Source organism: Carassius auratus, chromosome 35, assembly GCF_003368295.1.
Source record: "Carassius auratus strain Wakin chromosome 35, ASM336829v1, whole genome shotgun sequence".
NCBI classification, from domain to species: Eukaryota; Metazoa; Chordata; class Actinopteri; order Cypriniformes; family Cyprinidae; genus Carassius; species Carassius auratus.
The window spans coordinates 9,060,135-9,081,818 of NC_039277.1; the positions used below are offsets into that span (position 1 = coordinate 9,060,135).

General features: G+C 36.2%; 1 protein-coding gene across 1 annotated transcript in view; it reads right to left on the reverse strand.

Annotated features, from left to right (window-relative positions):
- Positions 1 to 21,684, reverse strand: part of LOC113054296 (FRAS1-related extracellular matrix protein 2-like) — a 50,418-nt gene that overhangs the window by 19,746 nt on the left and 8,988 nt on the right. The window contains exons 3-6 of the mRNA XM_026219744.1: positions 14,877 to 15,023; positions 11,663 to 11,893; positions 5,304 to 5,429; positions 4,896 to 5,147 (exon numbers count right to left, since the gene is read on the reverse strand). Coding sequence (XP_026075529.1) covers positions 4,896 to 5,147; positions 5,304 to 5,429; positions 11,663 to 11,893; positions 14,877 to 15,023 — 756 coding nt within the window. The remainder of the gene's footprint in view (positions 1 to 4,895; positions 5,148 to 5,303; positions 5,430 to 11,662; positions 11,894 to 14,876; positions 15,024 to 21,684) is intronic.

A 21,684-nucleotide genomic window follows, 5' to 3' on the forward strand; every position in this document is an offset into this window, starting at 1 on the left:
ACACTGCTCTATTAAATTATTTATATAAAACATACTTTTAAAAGCTTTTGAAAGAAGTCTCCTATGCTATCTATTTGTTTGGTCAAAATTAGTAACAACAGTTATATTGTGAAATGTTATTATAATTAAGAAACTAATTTTGAAATGTCATTACAACTGCTTGCTTTTTTAAAACCATTTAGAATGTCATTTATTATAGTGATGTCAGTCTTAAATGATCGTTCAGAAATCATTCTAATATGCTGATTTGATGCTCAAGAAACATTTCTTTTTATTATCTGTTAAAACTTGTTGAAACATTTCTGAGTTTTGTGGAAACAATGATAAATTCTCTCTCTCTCTCTCTCTTTATCATTTAAAATGTATATTTATTTTCTCTTGAACTGTAATATCTCTCTCTCTCTCTCTCTCTCTCTCACACACACACACACACACACACACCTATAGTGTGGTACATATAACACACAGCAGCATGTGTACACTGGTCCACTATTCACATCTGAACATTAAAGTACGTACTGATTTAGTCTGGAGCTACACTGGTGGTTTTCTCATGCAGAGGCAGTCTTTATGCCCCAAGACTTCAACAGCACTGATTTAGCACTGACAGATTTATGTTAGCAATAATATCTGTGTGTACAATCCACACAATAAATGGCAGCACAGGGAACAGCACAAAGCATTTCTTTAGACAGCTGGCTCTCTGATGCTGCTGATACTGCTGACTGAGAAGACAGTTTTAGCTCAGTGTGCAGCAGTTCTTGATGACCTACGTGGGTTTGCTGTGCATCTTCACGCTGCATTCATATCGACGCCTGTGAAAGCTAATGCACGAGGGGGTGGTTCAGTGTACGTAACGTGAATGTAATACTCATTGACAGGCAGCGCACGCCGAGTTGTGTTCTAATATTTGAGTTTCTCTAGACATAAACATTAGTTGTTCTCTGACAATGAACATCTGTCAAACTAAAGACAGGTGTCTCTGTAGATATATACAGTCTTGTACGTATTCTCCACTCTCAGGGCTACACTGTCATACAAACAATGCTAAGCAGGAAGCATCATTTCTGAAGGATCATGTGACACTAAATATTAAAATAGCATTAAAATAGCCAGCAGTTGTTTTAAATTATATTATTACTTGCACTGCATCAACTAATAAATACATAGACTTTAGACTTTTACATGTTGTTTCCTGTCAGATGTTAAATAGACATCTATTTTGTTTTATATTATATTTTATTATATTGTGACAAAAGAAAGTAAACACATAGATTTACTATAGATGAGCAAATGCTTTTTTACTGGGATAATATATTTTATGGATAGAGAGTTCAAAAGAACAGCATTTATTTGGAACAGAAATCCTTTGTAACATTATAACTATTTACTGTCACTTTTGAATGCATCCTGTCAATTTAATACACCCTTACTGAAATATTATATTGAAAAAAAAAATCACATACAATTTTCTTCTGTTTTACAGTGTTTGCAGGATAACCTTTGCCAAAGACCATTGGCACCTTTGAATTAATTTTCCTATTCAAATATATCATTATAGTAAAATCAATTTCAGTAACTCTACCGCTAAATGGCACTGGTTATGTCTGAATAGTTTCCACTAGTTTTTGTTGTACTCTTTATCTCTGCAGCAGAGTATCTCTTCAGTTTTAATCTACAGTGTGCTCAGTCGCTGCCGGCCAAACAACACTGAGCTTGGCATCCGGACCGTGTTTGTTTTGATGCAGTTCATTAGCTCTCAGAAAGAGACAGCAGTATGGAGTGTTCCACTCCTGACTCTGTCCACCACACGGCTCAACCAACAGACTATTTTGAAAACAGCTAAACTACCATCACAATACTGAAAAACATATAGGTTTTTGCTAGTTTTAATTTACTCTCCAATGCTGTTTCACTCATACAGAGGCAGCAGCAAACCAGTTCTCATGTTTAGCATTTCTATATTTTTCTCTTTGTGTCTGATCGTTTGAGGGAGGTGTTGTGTTTTACTTTGCGGAAGTGATGTTTATCTCTCCATCTGCAGTTAACCACTCAACAGAAACTGCTTAAATTTCACAGACTCGCTTCATTTTGAAACCTTGATAAACAGAAAAATAAAAACAGAAATGATACACAACCTACTTGAGCAGCCCAACTAGGGCCACCAGATCAATAATTCATATGTATGTATGTGCTAGTGTGTGTGTGTGTGTGTACAAGACAGAAATAGAGAAACAGAGGAGAACGGGATGATACAGATTTTTGGAGGTATGCACCATTTCATTTTTATTATTCATAGTGTGTAGAAAAGCAACTCTTCACACACATACATGCTATTTTTCAGCATCTCATTCAAGTGGCGCATTTTTAACATTTAAATTCAACCTTTAAAAGCACATCAATTCCCCAAAAATGTGAAGTTGGCATGATACTAAGCTAATGACTCTAACACGCAAATTAAATACAAATTGTGCACATAATCACTACCATTCAAAACATTATTACAATTTCAAAAGCACCATTTCCATTTTAATATATTGTAAAATGAAAAGTGTTCCTTTGATGGTAAAGCTGAATTTTATGCTACATTACTCCAGTCTTCAGTGTCACAAGATCCTTCAGAAATCATCCTAATATGCTGATTTGCTGCTTAAGAAACATTTCATATTATTATCTGTTCATAAGAAGTGGAAATGTGGATTAATTTGTTTTTAAGGAATCTTGAATGAATATAAAGTTCTAAAGAACACAATTTAGACATTTTTTTTTTTTTTTTTTTTTTTTAGCAATTTAATGCATCCTTGCTGAATTAAAGTTTTAGTGTAGTGTATACTATTGCAGGTCTTTTTTTTCTGTTAGATTACTTTTGTTATTGATATTTCATTCCATAATAAAATGCAAGTACATAAATCAAAATGTTGGTCAACTTAGTCTACCATTTTGGGTGATTTGAGTTTGTTGACAAGCAATGCAATGAAATGCAAAAAAAATAAATAAATAAATAAATACATATGACACTGCCTTAGAATTGCTTCCTACCTTTTGGTGCTGTAATATTGCTTATGATGCCTTAAAAAAGTTGTATACACATGTAACTGAAAGTTTTTAACTCTTATCTTGAGATAAATCCAGATATAAACAGGCATATATTGTACAGAGGACTGTATCTTTCACAGTTTATGTTTTCGATTAAATTAAAATGTACTACAGTTACGCTTATCTTGTAATATTATACTAAGTAAATGATTAAAGCCTTAAGGAAGCTCATATCCTGCATATATATGCTCATTTGAATTTAAGGAGTGTTGCAGGAGGCTGATTGATGTTTAGGTGGTTTAAGCCCAGATTTACTGAAAACGGCTTCAGATAGAGCGAGGTACGATCTAATACCCTTAGGATATTGTACCATAGACAAGAGGATTGCCCCAGAAAAACTTCAGTAGACTGAGGTGTACTGCGTATGTATGTGTGTGTGTGTGAGAGAGAAAGAGCGGCTTTAAATGGAAGAAGGACGGGCCAAAACAAAGCACCAACAACACCCTCTAATTACACAGTCTCTCGCTTAAACACACTCACACAAACACACACACACACTATTTATGCTTTGATAAACACTATTTGTCAGATATACAGAATGGAGCACACTCAGTTGAACTTAACTTGATAAAAGCTTTCACCTTTGCGTCACATGAGAATTAGCACTAATCCACCTTCAGTGTTGAGCAGCACAGCGATATACACATATGTGCATGTACAGTTTCCCAGCCAAAGGATGAACTCGATCCCTTCCAGCTCTCTCCTGAGTGCAATTTCACGCTTTCTGTCGGAGGTGGGCTAAGCCAGCGGCTCCTATTTTCCTCAGCAAACTTTTGAGAGGTGCCATAATAACAGCAAAACAGAGATAAAAGAAAAAAAAATCCATTCGTTTCCACTGAAAAAATAATTAATTCTCTTGCTTTGAGGAAAGAAGGCTTTGGAATAACTCAACTTTATCTGTGATTTCAGGCCTCATAACGCTGGAGGAGAAAGAGACTGCAGTGCAAACTTCAGTGTTGCCCATTTACATGTGCATTGTGTCTATTCTAGGTTCATCCACTGGCTGCTGAATGTGCATGAGACACAGAAACTCTGTCGCTATACGAGGATTTGGAGAAAGATATATGGCTCTTTAAATATCACAACAAATGCATATCTGTCCAAGCATGATATGGTCTGTGAATAGTATTATTTGTATGGTTCATAAAGTGAATTGTAAATCATAAGATTTTATTTTGTTTTATAAGAAAAATATTATAGTTTATTATTTGGTACTTTTTGCACTTTTATTGATTTATTGGGGAAAAAGTGGAAGAGGAAATGACGCGAGCCAGACTCAAACTCACATTTTCCACATTCGCACTACACCACTATGCCACAGCTCCGACCAGGTTTATTATAGCAAAAAGATTTAAAAATGACTTACTGTTACTTAATATAAAATAAACCTAAATAAATATAAATAATAAATTAAATATTTTAAATAGCATTTTTTATATTCCATAAATATTTTATATGCAATATTTGTCATTTTCTTGCTACAAAAATTGGTACTAAAATAACAAACTGAAATAAAGTTAATAAAAAACTATAACTATATAGACACAGCTAAAATAAAAATAAAAACAGAAAATATAAAAATAAAAAAGTAGTAATAATTTTTTTTATCTGGCAATAATAATAAAATGACACTGGCTCCTACTTATTTAGTCTGTTCATGACACAGAATTGCTTTGTTCAGGTCATGTGTATATTATCATCAAATCATCAATATTACAATCAATATTTCCTGGAGTGAAAAGTTAATTTTCCTGTGAATGTTTACTTTTTTAGTTTAACAAAGGCAAACAAGCCCTTACCGTCGTCCTGGTCCGGCAGTATGCGGATATGCGCAGTGGGGTATTCTGGCCCCAGACGGCCTCCTATAGGCATACTGAGGGTCACATTAAAGCTCTCCTCTCCCTCATACAGCGAGTCGTCAATGATCACCACGCGACAGTGATTCTCCGTCATGTCCTTATCAAAGTGCAGAATGCTGGCCTCGTCCTCTGGACGGGAGATGTAGTCAGAGTAGGACAGAACAGAAGTGGGGACAGTTCCTGTGGCGGAGCCTGCAGAAGCACAGAAAGGACTCATGCAGGGAATTCATTCAAATCCACATAGAGCGTTGTGTGGAAAGAGCTGCACAAGATTTCTTCAGAACCATTTCAGTAATTTCATTTTTGGGTGAGCTATATCATGGTGTAAAAATGAGATCTGAATTTCACCTTGCTGAGTGTGACAGACCACCATCAGTTCCTCACTGACATCTCCCCTCCTGTGCACCGGGATCAGGAGTTCTCCATTATCTTCTTCCACAGCAAAGCTGGCCTGAGGAAAGAACACTGTGGACTCTGTCAAAGGGAAAAGAAGATATAGCTCAGTATTAGGACTGCTGTTCTGTTATATCAGTCACAGAGGGATTTAGCGGCTCCCTGTCAGAAAGACTATTCCCACAGGGCTTTAAAACACTGCAGGCGGCGGATTGACTCTTCAATATATAATTATTTCAAATCATACGCCGCTATACTGGGCGTGTAATGCACATTTATCTTGCACAAAGACAAAAACACATTTTGTATGAGAAAATAGATTTTTCATATTGAGCGCTTCATATTAGGTTTTTAATGGCCTTTGGACCGAGTGGCATCGATATCTGTCCGTACTGGCTGTGTATTGCGTTGTGCTGCAGAGTAAACCGACTGAGTGGGAGTTTGTTCAGGCATTGCTATTTTCAAATACCGCAGGTCAGGATTGAGTCAACATCTAAACATATTTTTTTATAGCACTGAAAGAAAAAGGAGGGGGAGAAAATGATCCAGTCAGAAACGGAAAATCTATAGAAAAGACAAAGCAAGGGAAAGACTGGTGATGTTTCTGAAATGAAGCCACAAAGGGACAAATAAGAAAAAAAAACTGATCCCTCTCTGCATGGCCTGTCCTGCCCCAGATCATTCAAAAAAATATACATGATCCTTTACAAACATCTCCAGTGACAACTTTAAATGATAAAACAAGAATATAGTACACTGGTGTCCCAGGATTGTTTTTTTATTTTTTATATTATATTTACAAAAGTTGTGCAATAAAATTAACTTAACATTATGATGGACTATATATATGTGACATATTTTTTTTATGCATATATATATATATATATATATATATATATATATATATATATATATATATATATATATATATATATATATATATATATATATATATATATATATATATATATATATATATATATATATAAAATTAAATTAAATTATATTTATGCATTTAGCAGACACTTTTATCCAAAGCGACTTACAGTTCTTTCAGGCTATCAATTTTACATATCATGTGTTCCCGGGGAATCGAACCCCCGACCTTGCGCTTGCTTGCTTGCTAGAGCAGTGCTCTAACAGTTGAACTTTTCATGTTTATTCAATGTATATATCGCTATAAAACAACATTAAATTAATGATTTTAAAATCTGCAACCCTGTTACTTACAACTCGCAATAAAACATTGTTGTCTCTTTAGTTTTCATGTTTATTTAATGTATATTCCTAGAAAACAACATCAAATTAACATTTTTAAAAACAGTACAGCTCTTCCTTGCAACTCTGCTACAAATTCTGCCCCCTCAAATATATTATTTATTAATTGCCTCTTGACTTTTCATGCTTATTTAATGTAAAAATTGCCTAGAGACAACATAAAATCTAACATTAAACTGTTTAAATGTGCATTAAGACTAGCATGGTAGCAGGGTTGCAAAAGATTCACACCTCAAAGAAATCGCATAGAAAATAAAACCGCTCATATACTATTTGCAGTAGTTTGACCACCTGATTTTGATGATTGATTTAGACAGCAATTACTATATTTAGTAACTATCTATTAACCACAGATTTCCTCAATCACATGACATTAGCAAGAGAGTGTGAACAAAATATTCTTTGCAAAACAAGAATGTTGTCCACTGTTCGGGCTCTGAGCGTTGTACAGATTGCTCTCCTGATGAAAGAATGAATCTTATAGCCCTCAAGACTCAAACGCTGGCTGTGAGAAAAGAATAACAATGAGGCGAATCTATGTAGCCTCTCAGGTATAAGGCTTATGTATTTAGACCATCTTTTACCTTCACACAGGAAAGTTTCATGCATGGGGGGCCAAAATAATGACCTTGTTTTGTAACGATCAAAAACAAGGCCGATGAGAAAGTAAAATCCTGCACATTTATATTCAGTATAGAGTGCTCTGTCGTTTGAATTATTTGTGATTTACAGCATTGTATGGTACATACATGATTTATTTTAATCATATACCAGTACTTGCCAATTAGAACAGATTATTTAAAATAATAATTAGATTTTGGGGGGATTATGACACAACAAAATAAATAAAATCAATCAATAAATAAAATAAACAAATGAAAAAACTCTGAAGCTCTCATTTTTTCTTAGTTAGCATTAAAAGTGCACTAAGCAATATTTGAAAAATGCTTTTGACCAATGTGTCAAACCGAGTCAAAAGACACTTGCTGGCAATCAGCGATGGATATTAGATAATCGATTATAGATAGCGAGAGAAAAAAACAAAAACAAAAAAAGGTGTTACGATCAGACAAGAGGTAGTACGTAAATTTTGGATTAGCTTTCCCGCAGTGGAGAGAACTAGAGCCTGGAATTGGATGCAGAGGTTGCTTTGTTTCTTCTTGATATCTGAGTTACGTTGAGTTTGTTTTTTCACACAACTATTCTTTGTTGGCTTTTGCTTGAACATGCTGCAGCCGACAGGCATAGTAGATTCCGCTGCCAGGTTTGTGTACATACGTGTGGGGCGGAGTCATCAAAAAAAGGGCAAGGTTCTGTTGGGGAATGGGTGTGTTTGTTTTGGTGCTTTTAAATATCAACATCGCTTGGCAAAAAATGCTTTACTTTAATTTGCACCTTTAATTTAAATGATAATAATAAAGCCCTTAAACAAAATGCTTAACCACTTGAGAAAGCAAAACTGCACAAGATCCAGATCTATATCATCCATTCATCTATATCCATCCATCCATATCCAACCATCTACAGTATATCAATCCATCCATCTAAATCATCCATTCATATCACTCTGTATCCAACGATATATATCCATCCATCCATATCCAACCATCTACAGTATATCAATCCAGTGTTCGGATATTGGCAGTGGCTCAGTGGTTCATGTAGGTTGTTTACAAGCCGGAAGGTTGGTGGTTCAATCCCCGGCTCTACCTGACCAAGTGTCGAGGTGTCTTTGAGCAAGACACCTAACCCCAGCTGCTCCCGACGAGGTGGATGGTGCCTTGAATGGCTGACACTGCAGTCAGTGTGTGAATGGGTGAATGTGAGGCAACTTGTAAAGCGCTTTGGATGGCCATGTGGTCTGTTGAAAGCGCTATATAAATGCAGTCCATTTACCATTTAATATCAATCTATATCCATCCATCCATATCCAACCATCTACAGTATATCAATCCATCCATCCATCTTAATCATCCATTCATATTACTCTATATCCAACTATCTATATCCATCCATCTAAAACTATCTATATTATCCATCTATATTCAAATATCTCTATCCATCCATTCATCTTCATCATCTACATACAATACAAGTTAGAAAGTATCTTTGCAGTGTAGAGCTTTTCAATTCACATGATCTTTAAAAATGAAGTATTTTAGAGTTCATTCAGGGAAAGGTACAGCCTTTTAAACCATCATTAAACCCATTTCCAACATTAACCATAAATAAACAGAGAGCAAAGTTGAAGTAAGCATCTTTAAAATGCCTTTCCAGCCTCCCCTCTTCCTTTATTACTCCTTACACTAATGAGCAGTGAAAGGTTCTGGCTGTAAAGTAGGAAGCAAGTCACATCACAGCCGTCCTAGTCACAGATGTGCCTCCAGATGCAAGCTTTTGTCTGAGCCCGCAGGTCGGTGTAAGCCATCATGTGTGAATGGCTCTGTGGCAACTGGGTCAGACAGGTCTCCAAAGGCCCCTGTTAGAAGAAAACCACTCCCTCTCTCATTCAAATATTAATGCATGAGGAGGGCGACCTCATACTGCCACACACACATAAAGGCTAAAAGGATAATTAACCTGAAAGGAAAAAAAACTGCATGTGGAGCAACAGGACGGCAGCATGCCGACCGGCCAATCTCCCCTCCCTCTCGCCATTAAAAAGAGCAGCCAGACTCTGTCCCCTTAAACCTCCCATGGGGCATCAGTCTCAGCAAACAAACCCCACTGTAAGACTGATAATTAGCTCACTGGGGAAGCAGTGGAGTTTTCTTTCTCCTTTTTCTAAGAAAAATTACTTCGGCAAAGATAGCGAGGCTTAAGTAACATTCAGATGGAAACTACCGCATCGTTTGGGATTATAGATGAAAATTTTAATTACCCAGGGACCCCGAGGAGACGATAAAGACAAAAGCACACAGAATAAAACAACGTAAGCCTCTGGTTATTCACGCTGCGCATCTAAATACATTGGTAATGGTGAGAATATGAGATGATGTCGTGATGATGAACAGACAAATAATTCCGTCAAGGCTCTCGGCGAGAAAACCAAAAACAGATAGTGTGAGATGAACGCGGTTTGATCAACAGACTGACAAAGCTGGATTTTTGTGATGAGAGCTGCTTTGAAAAGTTTCTTTTTTATGCGCTTCTGTCTCATTACGGCTTTCTGCCGGCTTTCTTTTTGGGTCCTCCAAAATGACCTGCAACTAACTTTCATATGTGAACGATTTAATTACAGAGGGAGCCAGTGCACACACGTCAAACCTTTTTCAAATGCCGGTCGACAATTTACATGTATCGACAAGACGCTTTCTAAACAAGACGTGTAGATGTGCGCAGAATTCGAGATGAAAAGAAGGGTCGCTGAGATGCGGGGGTGGGCGGTGCGCTGGAAGCTCACAGGTAGGAAGAGATAGAAAATGCTATGATAATTGAGGTCCACTGAAAGAGAGAAAAAGGCATCTGCAGTATAGAGATAAGGCCTGTGTTTTTATCTGCAATAATGAAAATTTTTGAAAATGAAATAACCTGGGATGTTTTTAGCAGCTTTGTTGTGTTTCTGGTCTTGTGAACATCCTGCCTGCTTCTGACATCTTCACTAGATGTAATAAGAGTCTAGAATATTGAGCGGATGAAGTGGTGATGTTTGGATATTTTTGGAGAGACTGATCTCATATAATCTTAACATGAGTATGTATTTAAAAAAGCCAATGTGCATTAGATAAAATATGATGAACACTGCAGTTTGAAAGTTTGGGGTTGGTACGATTTTTGTAATTAGTTTTGAAAGTCGTAATTTTTTTATGGTTGTTACTTCATTTCAACACTTACTTGGAATTAAAACATAAAATAAAAATCAGTTAATTTTCTCTGATTACCACTTGGAAAGGAGGCCACAGAGTTTTGTAACCAGAACATAAAAAACTGTTTTTGTTCAGAATCTACCAAAATAAGAAGCATTTTATTTCTAATCGCCGTTTTAATCTCCCAATTCCATTTAGTGATGCCCAGTGGTACTGAAATTCAACTGTAATAAAGTATTGAATTTTATAGATCTGGTGGGTATGAAAATGTAAACAAGTCAGTAGTTCACTTATAGTTTGATTCTCCTGGTTCTTTTAGTCTGGATCAAAAAGGGAAAAAATGATATATTTAGTCACGGTTCACTTAGTAGTTACAATGTCATTTTTAAACATTGCACATAAAGATACGAAACAAAGGACATAAGCATACGGTCACCACCTAATTGGACAGATTTATTACATATATTTTGCAAACTTAACTATACATGTAAACATTTTTTTTTCTCCATTTCTGTCACAGGTGGAGTTTGGGTGATCTTTTGGCTCGCTTAGACTTGATATTCTGCAATATTACTGACTTTAACTGCACAGACTGAACAGAGTTTGACAATGACATTACCATTCAGCTGGTTTATAAATTAATTAGGCTCATTCCATAATTGGCGGACATTAAACAGGTATTGAACCAAACTGAATCAACGGTGAACTAACTTCAATGTAATAATGATGGTTTACTCTTGTTTTTTTTTTTTTTTTTTTTTTTAGAGCTGCTATACAGCACAGTTAAATTGTGTTAAATAACTAATTTTCCACTGTAAAGCTGCTTTGAAACAATCTGTTTTGTATGAAGCGCTATATAAATAAAAGTGACTTAACTGCATATGGTCATGTTTTTACCAGCTTATAATTTACAAAGAGCATGTACTGAACTGTAACATGCAACAAAGCTCATATGGCCTTTATAGGGATGTACCTTATGACATCAAATCCTGTTTTTTGTTTATTTAGATGTCTTTGGTCCATGTAGTTTCAGATTTCAGTCAAACAGCACCAGAGTTCATTTGGAAATGGACTGAGACCCTCTGAAAAGCTGGGTTTCAGTCCGCTTATTTGGTGGAATTGAATTGGAATTAGGTGGAATTAGGCCAAACCTAATAAGTGTAAATGCCTTAAGTTGTGCATTGTTGCATGTTTATAAAAAAATGTTTGGTCAATTTCTGTTGGACTTACCATCACCTGGATCAACAATCTCAACTGTGGCTAATGCTGGTGACTCCAAAACAGCCATCACCGGATCAGTCAGAATAATCTGGAACGTCTCGGACTGCTCGTATTTCCCATCAGAGAGAAGCCTCACTCTCCATGTGGCTGTGGTCTGGCCAGGGTTAAACTGCACCTGCTTCTGCGATTTTCCCAGGAAATCCTTCTCCTTTTTGGCACTCCCATCCAGTGTACCAATCCCTTAAAATAACACAATATAACAATTTTGACAAAGTTTCCTGACTTCATATCTCCAGCCTCCAGATTTGTCACAACTCATGACTTTGAGAAGGATCTACTCAAAGAAGCTTATTATGAAATTTTTGAGCAGGCATTAGCTGAATCAGAATTTTACAGATTTTGAGCACAATAGCGCAGGCGTCTAAGCACAATCTATGCCATACAGAAAGAGATGCACTTTGTATAGAAGAAAAAAGGCTCAAGGGCTGTAAGTGTCTGATACTGAGAAGCTAGGATGTACGAACAAAATCAAGGAACATGTTGAAACTAAAGTACAGCATGTAGACTCAACATCCTCTCAACTGTAACACTGGTACGAAGCTGTGATGGGATTCCCACACATTGGGAACCTGCCCTGAAGCGTTTGATCTCTGATACATCAAGCCGAGACACTGTCAGGGATCCGTCGGCCAGAACCTCCCAAACAGATGTGAGTAATTAAATCACCTCAATATTTCAGATCAGAGCAGGATGACCGCTGATCTTCAATCCTCAACACTTAAGCTACTGCATGACATGGAAAAGCTAAATTGTAGAAAAAAGACTGCAGATTTAGGGAAATTATTCTATATATATATATATATATATATATATATATATATATATATATATATATATATATATATATATATATATATATATATATATATATATATATGGGCTGGTAATTTAATGCGCTAAGTAGATTAATTTATTACATGTAAAATAACGAGCTGAAATTATTAACGCACTTGCCCCACCTCAGAACTATGTGTGTCATATGATATTTCATACAGTTGATTGATGACAAATATGTTGCAGGGCAACAACTAACTGCATGATGGAGCCTATAGAGAACTTAGTTAGAATGTCCCTAAAATTCAAGATATGGGGCAAAATGCCCGTTTGACTTTTTGTCTCATATTTACATAGTTAAGGAATATCACTCGGGCAATAGGCTAAGTGCAATGTCACACCAGTGCAAATGTGATACTGATCTTATACAACAATTCAGTAAGTAAGAAGTTAATATTGTGTTATTTTAGACACAATGTTGTCTGTTTTGCTCAATTTTGCCAACCAGAAGATAAAGACAAAGCAGAACTGTTCGTCTCAGAGCAACCCACAGCAGCGTTTTATTTCTTAATCCACATTTTGAATGAATTGGGTGAACCATTTTGCGCATTGGATTTGAAACGGTGCTGCACAGATCGTTTGGTGTATGTTATCAAAGTACTGCGGTACAGTTACAGTTCATCCACCCAAAAATTACAATTGTGTCATCATTTACTCACCTTCATGGTCCAAAAGAGTATGTGTAATACATTTTATCAAACAAAATATTTGCTGGTGAAGCTATTTTTTGTAATGTCTTTTTGATGCTTCACACAACAATGACTTTATCTTTTGGGAGTCATTTATCAGCCAAAATTGATGTGCGATTAATTAGATTAGAAATGATCCTTAAATATTTAAAGTAACCTTGAAGATCTATAATCTCCTCAAAAATAAATTAGAAACATCATGAGTGAAGTAAATTAACACATATGTAAGTACTAAAGAATATAAAAAAAAAATAATAATAATTGCACACGATTTTTGTGATTAAAATATTTTTTTATATCACACTTAAGGGGTATGTGAAACCATATTTAGTCAGCGAGACATTCCCTCATGTGGCCATTATTTAGCTGTAACTTTCAGCAGAATATAACTCCAGACAGAAGAAAAGCCTTCACATGTTCCATCCAATCATGCATGTGGAAAAAAAATCTTCCAAGAAAGCACAGAGCACAGAAAAACAGAAATTGATTGAAAGATACAAGTTGTGTTCAAAACAAAAAAGGATTGAAAGAGAGAAAGAGAGTTCACTTTCAATTCCATTTCTCTAACAACAGGAGGGCTCATTTTTACCACAACAAGCGGCAAAGGACGCCAGCCACAGTGAGTGAGACAAGAGAAAAAGCAGAGAAAAAGGCCTAGCAGGCGGCTGTGAAAAAGTAGAAAGCTATATGGGGGGAAGAGTGGGGGTAGACATGTTTAGCAGAGAAAGCTTCAGGCTCCAGAGAGCACAGAGGCAGATGAAGCCTGATCTCAAACACTCTTCACTGGCTCTGAGCTTTACTATCACTATTACAATGTTGCTGTGAAAATGAAATACAGAACATAATGAAATACAGATCATAAACATTATTTTCATCAGCCACTACTCTAGTCTGTAGTGTCACATGATCGTGCATAAATCAGTCTAACATGCTCAGTCTAATCAGTCTCAAGAAAAAATTCTTATTATTATCAGTGTTAAAAACGTCAGACAGGAGAGGGCTTGATCACCCCATCGCCCCCTTAGTAAAGGCAGGGAGCTTCATTTATTTATATTTACCAGCATTAGTCTAGATCCTCATTATTTACACTCCATATCCTGCATTTCATTCTGACCCTTTCCTTCTCATCTCTCTTGTTGCCTTCTTGTTGTCTTCTGTTTTCCACATTCTCTCTTTTTAACCTCAACATCCCTTCAAGCCAACACAAGCAGCGTGAACAAAGACCCTTGTTTTCTTGAATACTGACCACATGTGGGGCTGTGCTGACTGAGCGCAGTGCAGGGAAAGATAAGCAGGTGTACGCTCACAAAAAGTGTTCAGACTGTTCTACCAATGTCAGAGAAAGAGCGGGGGCTTTCATCTCAGACACAAAGAAGCCAAAACCACTTAGAAAAACATCTCTAACAGCTCCCTGTTGATAAGCTTAAGTAATAACAGCTCACGCTGTGAACACAGACGCTACTGAATACTAATAATTCCCAGTTAACGCCTGTAGTGGTGACTTCTCGACAATCAATTCTGGATAACAGTTTGTTTGTTTTTTCAGCAAAAAACAGGGGATGGCGAATGGAAAATGTATGAAATAAAGTATTATGCTGACAGAAAATCAAATTAAGAATGATCAGTACTCTGATACTCACCAACAAAAGAGGTTTCTCCCAGGAAACCTCTACGTCTGAGGATCACCTCCAGAACTTTGTCCTGCTCATCCACCACATAGTTTGGTTTCTCCAGAGAAATCCAAGCCCAGTTCAAGCGAAACTGTTGGTTTTTCAGTTTGTTCCCTCCTGAAAACAACAATTAAAGTGTATACTCTCTTAATGCCAGTTGAAAGCATTGTGAAAATAAACCGAGCGCTGCAGTAACACTGTATTTTTGTCGAGCAACCCAGAAGTTTGCATTAACCTGCATCCCTGCAATAGGACTTTTCAACTGGCTTTTGGATTATTGCAGAAAATAAGTTCTGTGACCAACAAAGGTTTATGATTCCAACACATGTTGCTCATCATGATACTAATTACAAATGAACACAACTTTCATGAATTTTAAAGTTTAAATACAATTGCCAGAAGTAAAAAGCTAAACAAACTACACCATGGTTGTATGACTTCAATGTCACCACCAACAGCTCTTTCAGTCTTTATCTAAATGCAATAAATTGGAAAGTCCAAGTTAAAGTAGTTTTCAAGAGCGAATTAATAAACACAATGAGGCTGTAAAAGCGGACTAGTGAGCTTTCCTGTTCAGTGTGATGATGTTTAATGGCCCAGACAACCTCTGAAGTACCATTTTTCCACTAGTCCGCTTTAAAAAAAAAAAAAAAAAAAAGACATATTACTATTTTATGTTGTTGAATAAAACATGAAAATATCTAGCTTGTGTTAACCACCGACCTCATTTCAGGCATTCAACCAAAAACACATTCAGTTCGGGACGAAGGAACCTGAAGTTTAAAAATGTGAACTCGTTTCCGGTTATAGGATTCATTCCTGCAGCACTCTATAAAATACTTGTTTAAATATTTAAAATATCCACAGGCTGGAAACGTGTAAAACTTTAGGTCATTACAAATCTGTAGAGTTTTGCATACACATGTTACGAAACACATTACGAAAATGATCCTCATATAATCTACACAGAAGGGATTAATTAGTGATCATTTACATAAAAACAATATACATACCACCAGCTGTTTACTTAAGGGGTTTACAGGAAATAACTCTCATAATCCTACATCTTGCATGTTATTTCCTCCTTTTGGGAAAACTTACCTTATCAGGTTTTATAGCATAAAAACAGCACAGTTGACTAGTAGGGATGGTGCTTGAGATTTTGATCACTCACAATATCTCTAAACTTATGTACTCGAGCACCGGTCTTTTACCCACACAAACTAAAAATAAAGGTTTGTTTGTATAGAAAAAGAATGTACCGTAGTTCAGTGCAGAACAGACATAATGAAATATTTATATCTTGTGTATGCTGACTTTGCACTTCATGTGCTTGGTTTCACAATTCTTGGTTTGTCTCACATTACTTGTATCGTCTAGATGTTACTGAATCATCTAGTTTAAGTATAAAATGATAACATGATACTGATCCCGATGTAATGATTACCTCAACCGAATCAAGCTTACAGAAATGCTTTCAAAGGCAGTCTACACCTCTAACAGATTAAACAATTAGGGAATATCCAAAAGAGTATGGACTTCATTCATTGCAAAGCCTACAAATAAATCTTTGAAAAAAGTATGTGTAACTGTATTACAATTCATGCATACATACCTATAGACCAACTGCATCTCTTATCTATATTCACGCCATGATGGAGTCTGGCCTCATATTTGATAACCCACTTCACATGCATGCAAATCATCATAGACAAATTCCCAATTTCTCAACAAGATCGACCCTATATTCATGACTTTTCTATGTGCATTTCACTTGAATTCCTCAAACTAACCCCAGGCTATTAATAACTCACTCTTTAACCTTTCCTGATAGATGTCATAACTGGAAAAAATGTAAATGTTGCCAAAGTCACTGGATTTCTAACTCAGTATTAGCCTGTAATGATGTACGGTTGCTAAGGGATAACAGCAGGTGTACACAAATTCAGAATGAAGGAGAATAAACCATTTCACATGTTAAAGTGATTATATTTGACATTTCATGAAGATTAGCTGCATAAGCCCCATAATCAATTTATTGACTCTTATTTCTACTCCAAATATGTGGATTGCAGGTAAATTGTAAAAGGAATCTGTGATATAAATAGAATTTAAAAATAAATATAGTTACATAAAAATATATATATTTAAAATAAATACAAAATATAAAGAAATCAGAAAGGCTCCAACCACATCTGTAAAAACAAAGATGCTACTAATCTGAATTAACAAGTGGACAATATTTGATTTGATTTATTGTTTCACTATACCACTGTGAGTGGACATAAGCAAGCTAAAAGCGTTTCTCCTGTTATTTCTGCTGCAGTCAATGGCGGGGAAATAATGCAGCGCATTTTCCAAGCAGCAATGACACTTTTTCTTTTATCTTGTCAGGTTGTATCAATTAAAGAAAGAAGTGATATATAGAGTGTGGTTAAAATGTCGCCAAAATCCATTTGCGAGTAAAGTAAAAGCTCTCAGCTCAAGGACTCCACTATTCTGTTCTCAGGGTGTTCATTCAGGTCAATGAGCCGAGCAAACACAACACCATCAGTTACCACAAAGACAAACAAAATCCAATGGATTTTTACATTTTCTAAAGAACATCAGTGGTGTTTGCCTGTGAAAACCATATCACAGTGCTAAATAGCCACTGTTTACTAGAAAAAGAGGTTTCCTTTAAGACTTAACCAATCCAAAGTATTGTTGTAAAATATTCAGATGAAGGTAATCTAAATTGGCCATGCCAAATAAGAAACAGGTAATCTGCATTATCTTAAAAAGGAGTTTAATAAACGCTAAGCTAGTATGAGAAATGATGATATTGATTCTTGCCTACGAAAAGGCCACTGAAAATCAAGTAAACAAACGATCTAAATAAATGAGAAGAAAAGAGAAAATAAGCTATTTAGTCATAAATGTATATCACACATGTGAATTTAAAATTCCGTTGTATTTGTCCTGTTGTCAAGCTGAACAGTAACATGCTCTCATTAGCTTTGCCTCTGAAAAACAACATACTGACAGTTGCTTTGAAGCCCAGTGGATTTGTCCAAACCCCAATACTGACAGTCTCCATGAAGCTTCTCACACAAAAAGCCCCTATAGACTTTATTAAACAGTAGCGTTTCAGAGCCGGATAGTTCAGACAGAGTTTCCTACAGTAGATAGACGTGACAACACAACAGCTGACATTCACTCAGAATAACTCATTAAAAGCTAATCAGTGTCTGGTGCATCAGAAGCTTTACTCTATCCAGAAACTTTGAAGAACTTCTTAACAGCATCTAAAAATAGAGCTCACAAATAATTCATCAGATACATTCTCAATCCTCCTGAGTGACTGGATAAAGTTTAACAGAAGTCAAATGGAGATGACCCCTGAGGGGACTTAAAAACTACTATAGTGATTCATGAGGGTCTCATACTATCAGGGCTGGAATATAAATCTCAATATGAGAATAAGAATGAATGAGAAGAGTAGAGTATTAAGTGCCATAAAGCACAATGCCTTCTTTTTTATTAATTCTGCGCCAACAGCATCAACATCAACAAACCTTGAGGAGCGCCACAATCTCAAAACTTAGTTAAACACAAGTCATAAATAAGTGCTACTTTAAGGCCTGTTTATCAAAACTAATATGCATGTTACACATACTCATATTTCTATATTATTTCCCTAGCTTTTAGTTTATGGAACCAACCTGTGAACTGAAATAGCTGAATTAGAACTAGATCAAAAATACAGCATTACTGTGAAATAGTATTATGATTCAAAATAACAGTTTTCTATTTGAAAATATTTTGAAATTGACTTTAATTCTGTGATGGGAAAAATCTGAATTTTCAGCAGCCCTCATTCAAATCATTCTTAATCTAATTTAGTGCTCAACAAACATTTCTTACTATTAACAATGAAGCCTCCTCTTGGCTTATTTCGAAATCATCAGACTTTTTTTTTTTTTTTTTTACTTGTTTTTTGCTTCTAATTCATGACCAGCATTTTGTTGTGTTCTCTCTCTGTGTTCGTCACTAACCACACAGTGCTGATCATAGACTGTATAAAAACATGGACGTAGTGTCTGTGACCTCACCCGTAGACTCCTGAAGAGCATTTTGAAGCTCAAAGTGTGCCGAGCGGGTCATCGCCATCTTGGCAGCACATCACCGCACGACTCTCCCGGACAATCGAAAATGGGCAAAAAGGCTGGTTGCTGAAGCGACGCCCACCTAGCTCGATGGCAGTGACAGCAGCGGCAATCCACCTGTCACTCAAGTGGCCACACCCTTAATAATGCCGAAATTTGAGGCTTAATATAATCTAAACGGATGAGTTTAAAAAAATTCCACAGTTGTCACACAGGACAAAATCAGCTATTTAGACCAAAATCTATTAAACGCGCTTCTCTTTCAAAACACGCATCACCGGAAACACGGCATGTGGCAATCTATGACGAAACTGGCGAGAGCCAATGAGCGTTTGATATTGCTGCCATAAAACTTGTTGTAAACCTTCTTAACAGCATTTTTTTTATTGTTACTATAGCTACAGAGGAAAGATATGCATATCGCCGATGAATGCAGTTTGAATTTGGATCTTTTCCTCACACCAAGCATCACATGGATACAGAGGATTTGAAATATTGTATGTATCTTGTTTATCATAGGTCACATAATATGATGCTAGATCATAGCCACATTCCTCTCACCAACAATCAGCCCTCATATTGTTTGCCTGATCCACGCCGTGCCGTCATTGCCACACATGGCCCAGCTCTGGCTGAAAGGGTACATTGCTGACAGGAGGCCAGCAGTGCCAGCTTGAGGCCAAGTCTGGGCCAAGTCTGTTTGTTATGTGGGAAGGGAATACACAATCTTATGTCTAGGCAACAATGAGAAACCGAGCTACAAAAATTTTCTATTCCAATGTTATTTCTGGTTAATTTGAAATGGAAAAAATAAAATAAACCACACAAGCATGTGGTTATCTACATCCATGCTAAGAATATCATTGTTCTGTATTGTTCATACAGCGCTTTGGATCCTGTTCAACAAATCCCCTGCAAAAAAAACTTCACAATACAGTGTATACACTGGGGAAAACAGAGCCAGCAATGAGATTTTTTTTTTTTTAACCCAGACACAACAGAGCTTTAGGAAAAGCCTAAAAGGTGGTGGACAGTCTGCAAAATAGCTTTCCAGGAAATAAAAATGTTTTAAAATGGCAAAAATAAGCACAATTTTGGTTCCCAACCTGATGTCAATTGTCAAATAAACCAAGCTTTATTTTTAACAGTACATAGAAAAATATTTTTAAAGCATATAACGAGATTTTTGTTTTAGAGTGAACACTGTTATAAGTACACACTAATAAACCCTCAGTCCCACATAAGAAAAATAAAATAAAAAAAACACATCAGCTATGATGCATCACGTAAAGATTCCCTCTGTTCTTTGTAGCCTCTGTGTGTCCCTGAAGTCATTCCGGTCATATTCCTCTGAGGCCTGATTGCAGTGAGAGGTGTAGAGGATTCAGAATAAAGGAAGTGTAACCGATAAATCTGTCCTCTTTTACTCACTAAGTTTGGAGCCGCAAGTTAAAACAGTGTTTATTACTGTCAATCAGAAGGTGTTTATGAGGCTTTTTAAAAAAAAGGATTTTAAACTGATATAAGCTCTGTTCTCAAAGCTATTGAGCCACCACACTGACTAAATAAAGTAGGCAACACCCCTCGAAGGCAGAATCCTATAGGTATTCTTGAACTTCATAAATGTGTACAAATTTACCCCCTATACCATTATATTGTGCACTATTTAAGGGTAAAATAATTTAAAGTGTCTAAAAGCACTTCCGGCATATTTAGTGTCTGAATTTGTTCACTTGTTTCAATTTACACCTTTAAGTGCACTATATTAGTGGAGTAATGTAAGGAATAGTGGATGAGGGTATAGGATGCACTTTCTAGATATTAAAAGATGAATAATGCTTATTAATGAGTTTTGGTATTGAATGAAATGAAAAAAATAAATATTATCCACCACTTTTTTCCATGTAGCTTGTTGCAGCGCGTTATGGGAATACCTTTTCCCCAATAGATACATGCTAATCGGGTGGCCGATATTTGTAATTTTTTATATATATCGGCATCGGCCGATATCCATGTTTAGTAGCGCCAATTTAAAGTCAGGCATATCCATGGGCAGCCCTGTGTTATTGGTGCGGTGGAAAGTGCTGCTGCCGCATGTGAAAGACCCCAAAGCAAAACTTTTGGAAGATTTAACAACAGGTAAGGCAAAAATTCTGATATTTCAAAGTTCTATGGACATATATTTACTATATATTTCTAGTAAACTATGATGTGTTGCTTCACTTAGTGAAAGAAAAAACAAATATCATAGAACCATCGAGAACTGGCATAATGCTACAGCTGGTTAAAGGTTTGTTTACTTGCAGTTAACTTTAAGGACTTTGGTCTAAAACGATCAGCAGCCTTCTTGCAAACATATAACATTGGGGTTAATTAGTTCTGTTTTATTTTTCCTGTATCATGGTCGGAGAATTTCACTCTGTGCGTGGGGTAAAGGCAGCAACTCTCACAATTCTGAACAAAACAATTAATTTAACCACTCTGGAATAATACTTGTACTAAATATGTATATCGCAGACTAACAGAGTGTGTTAAATAAATGCAGCTGTTAAACACGAATTTGCTGTAAAATGGAGTTTGTGATGCTGGCTGTGGTTGTCAGGCTTTTTGGACGAGCACAAACTAAGATT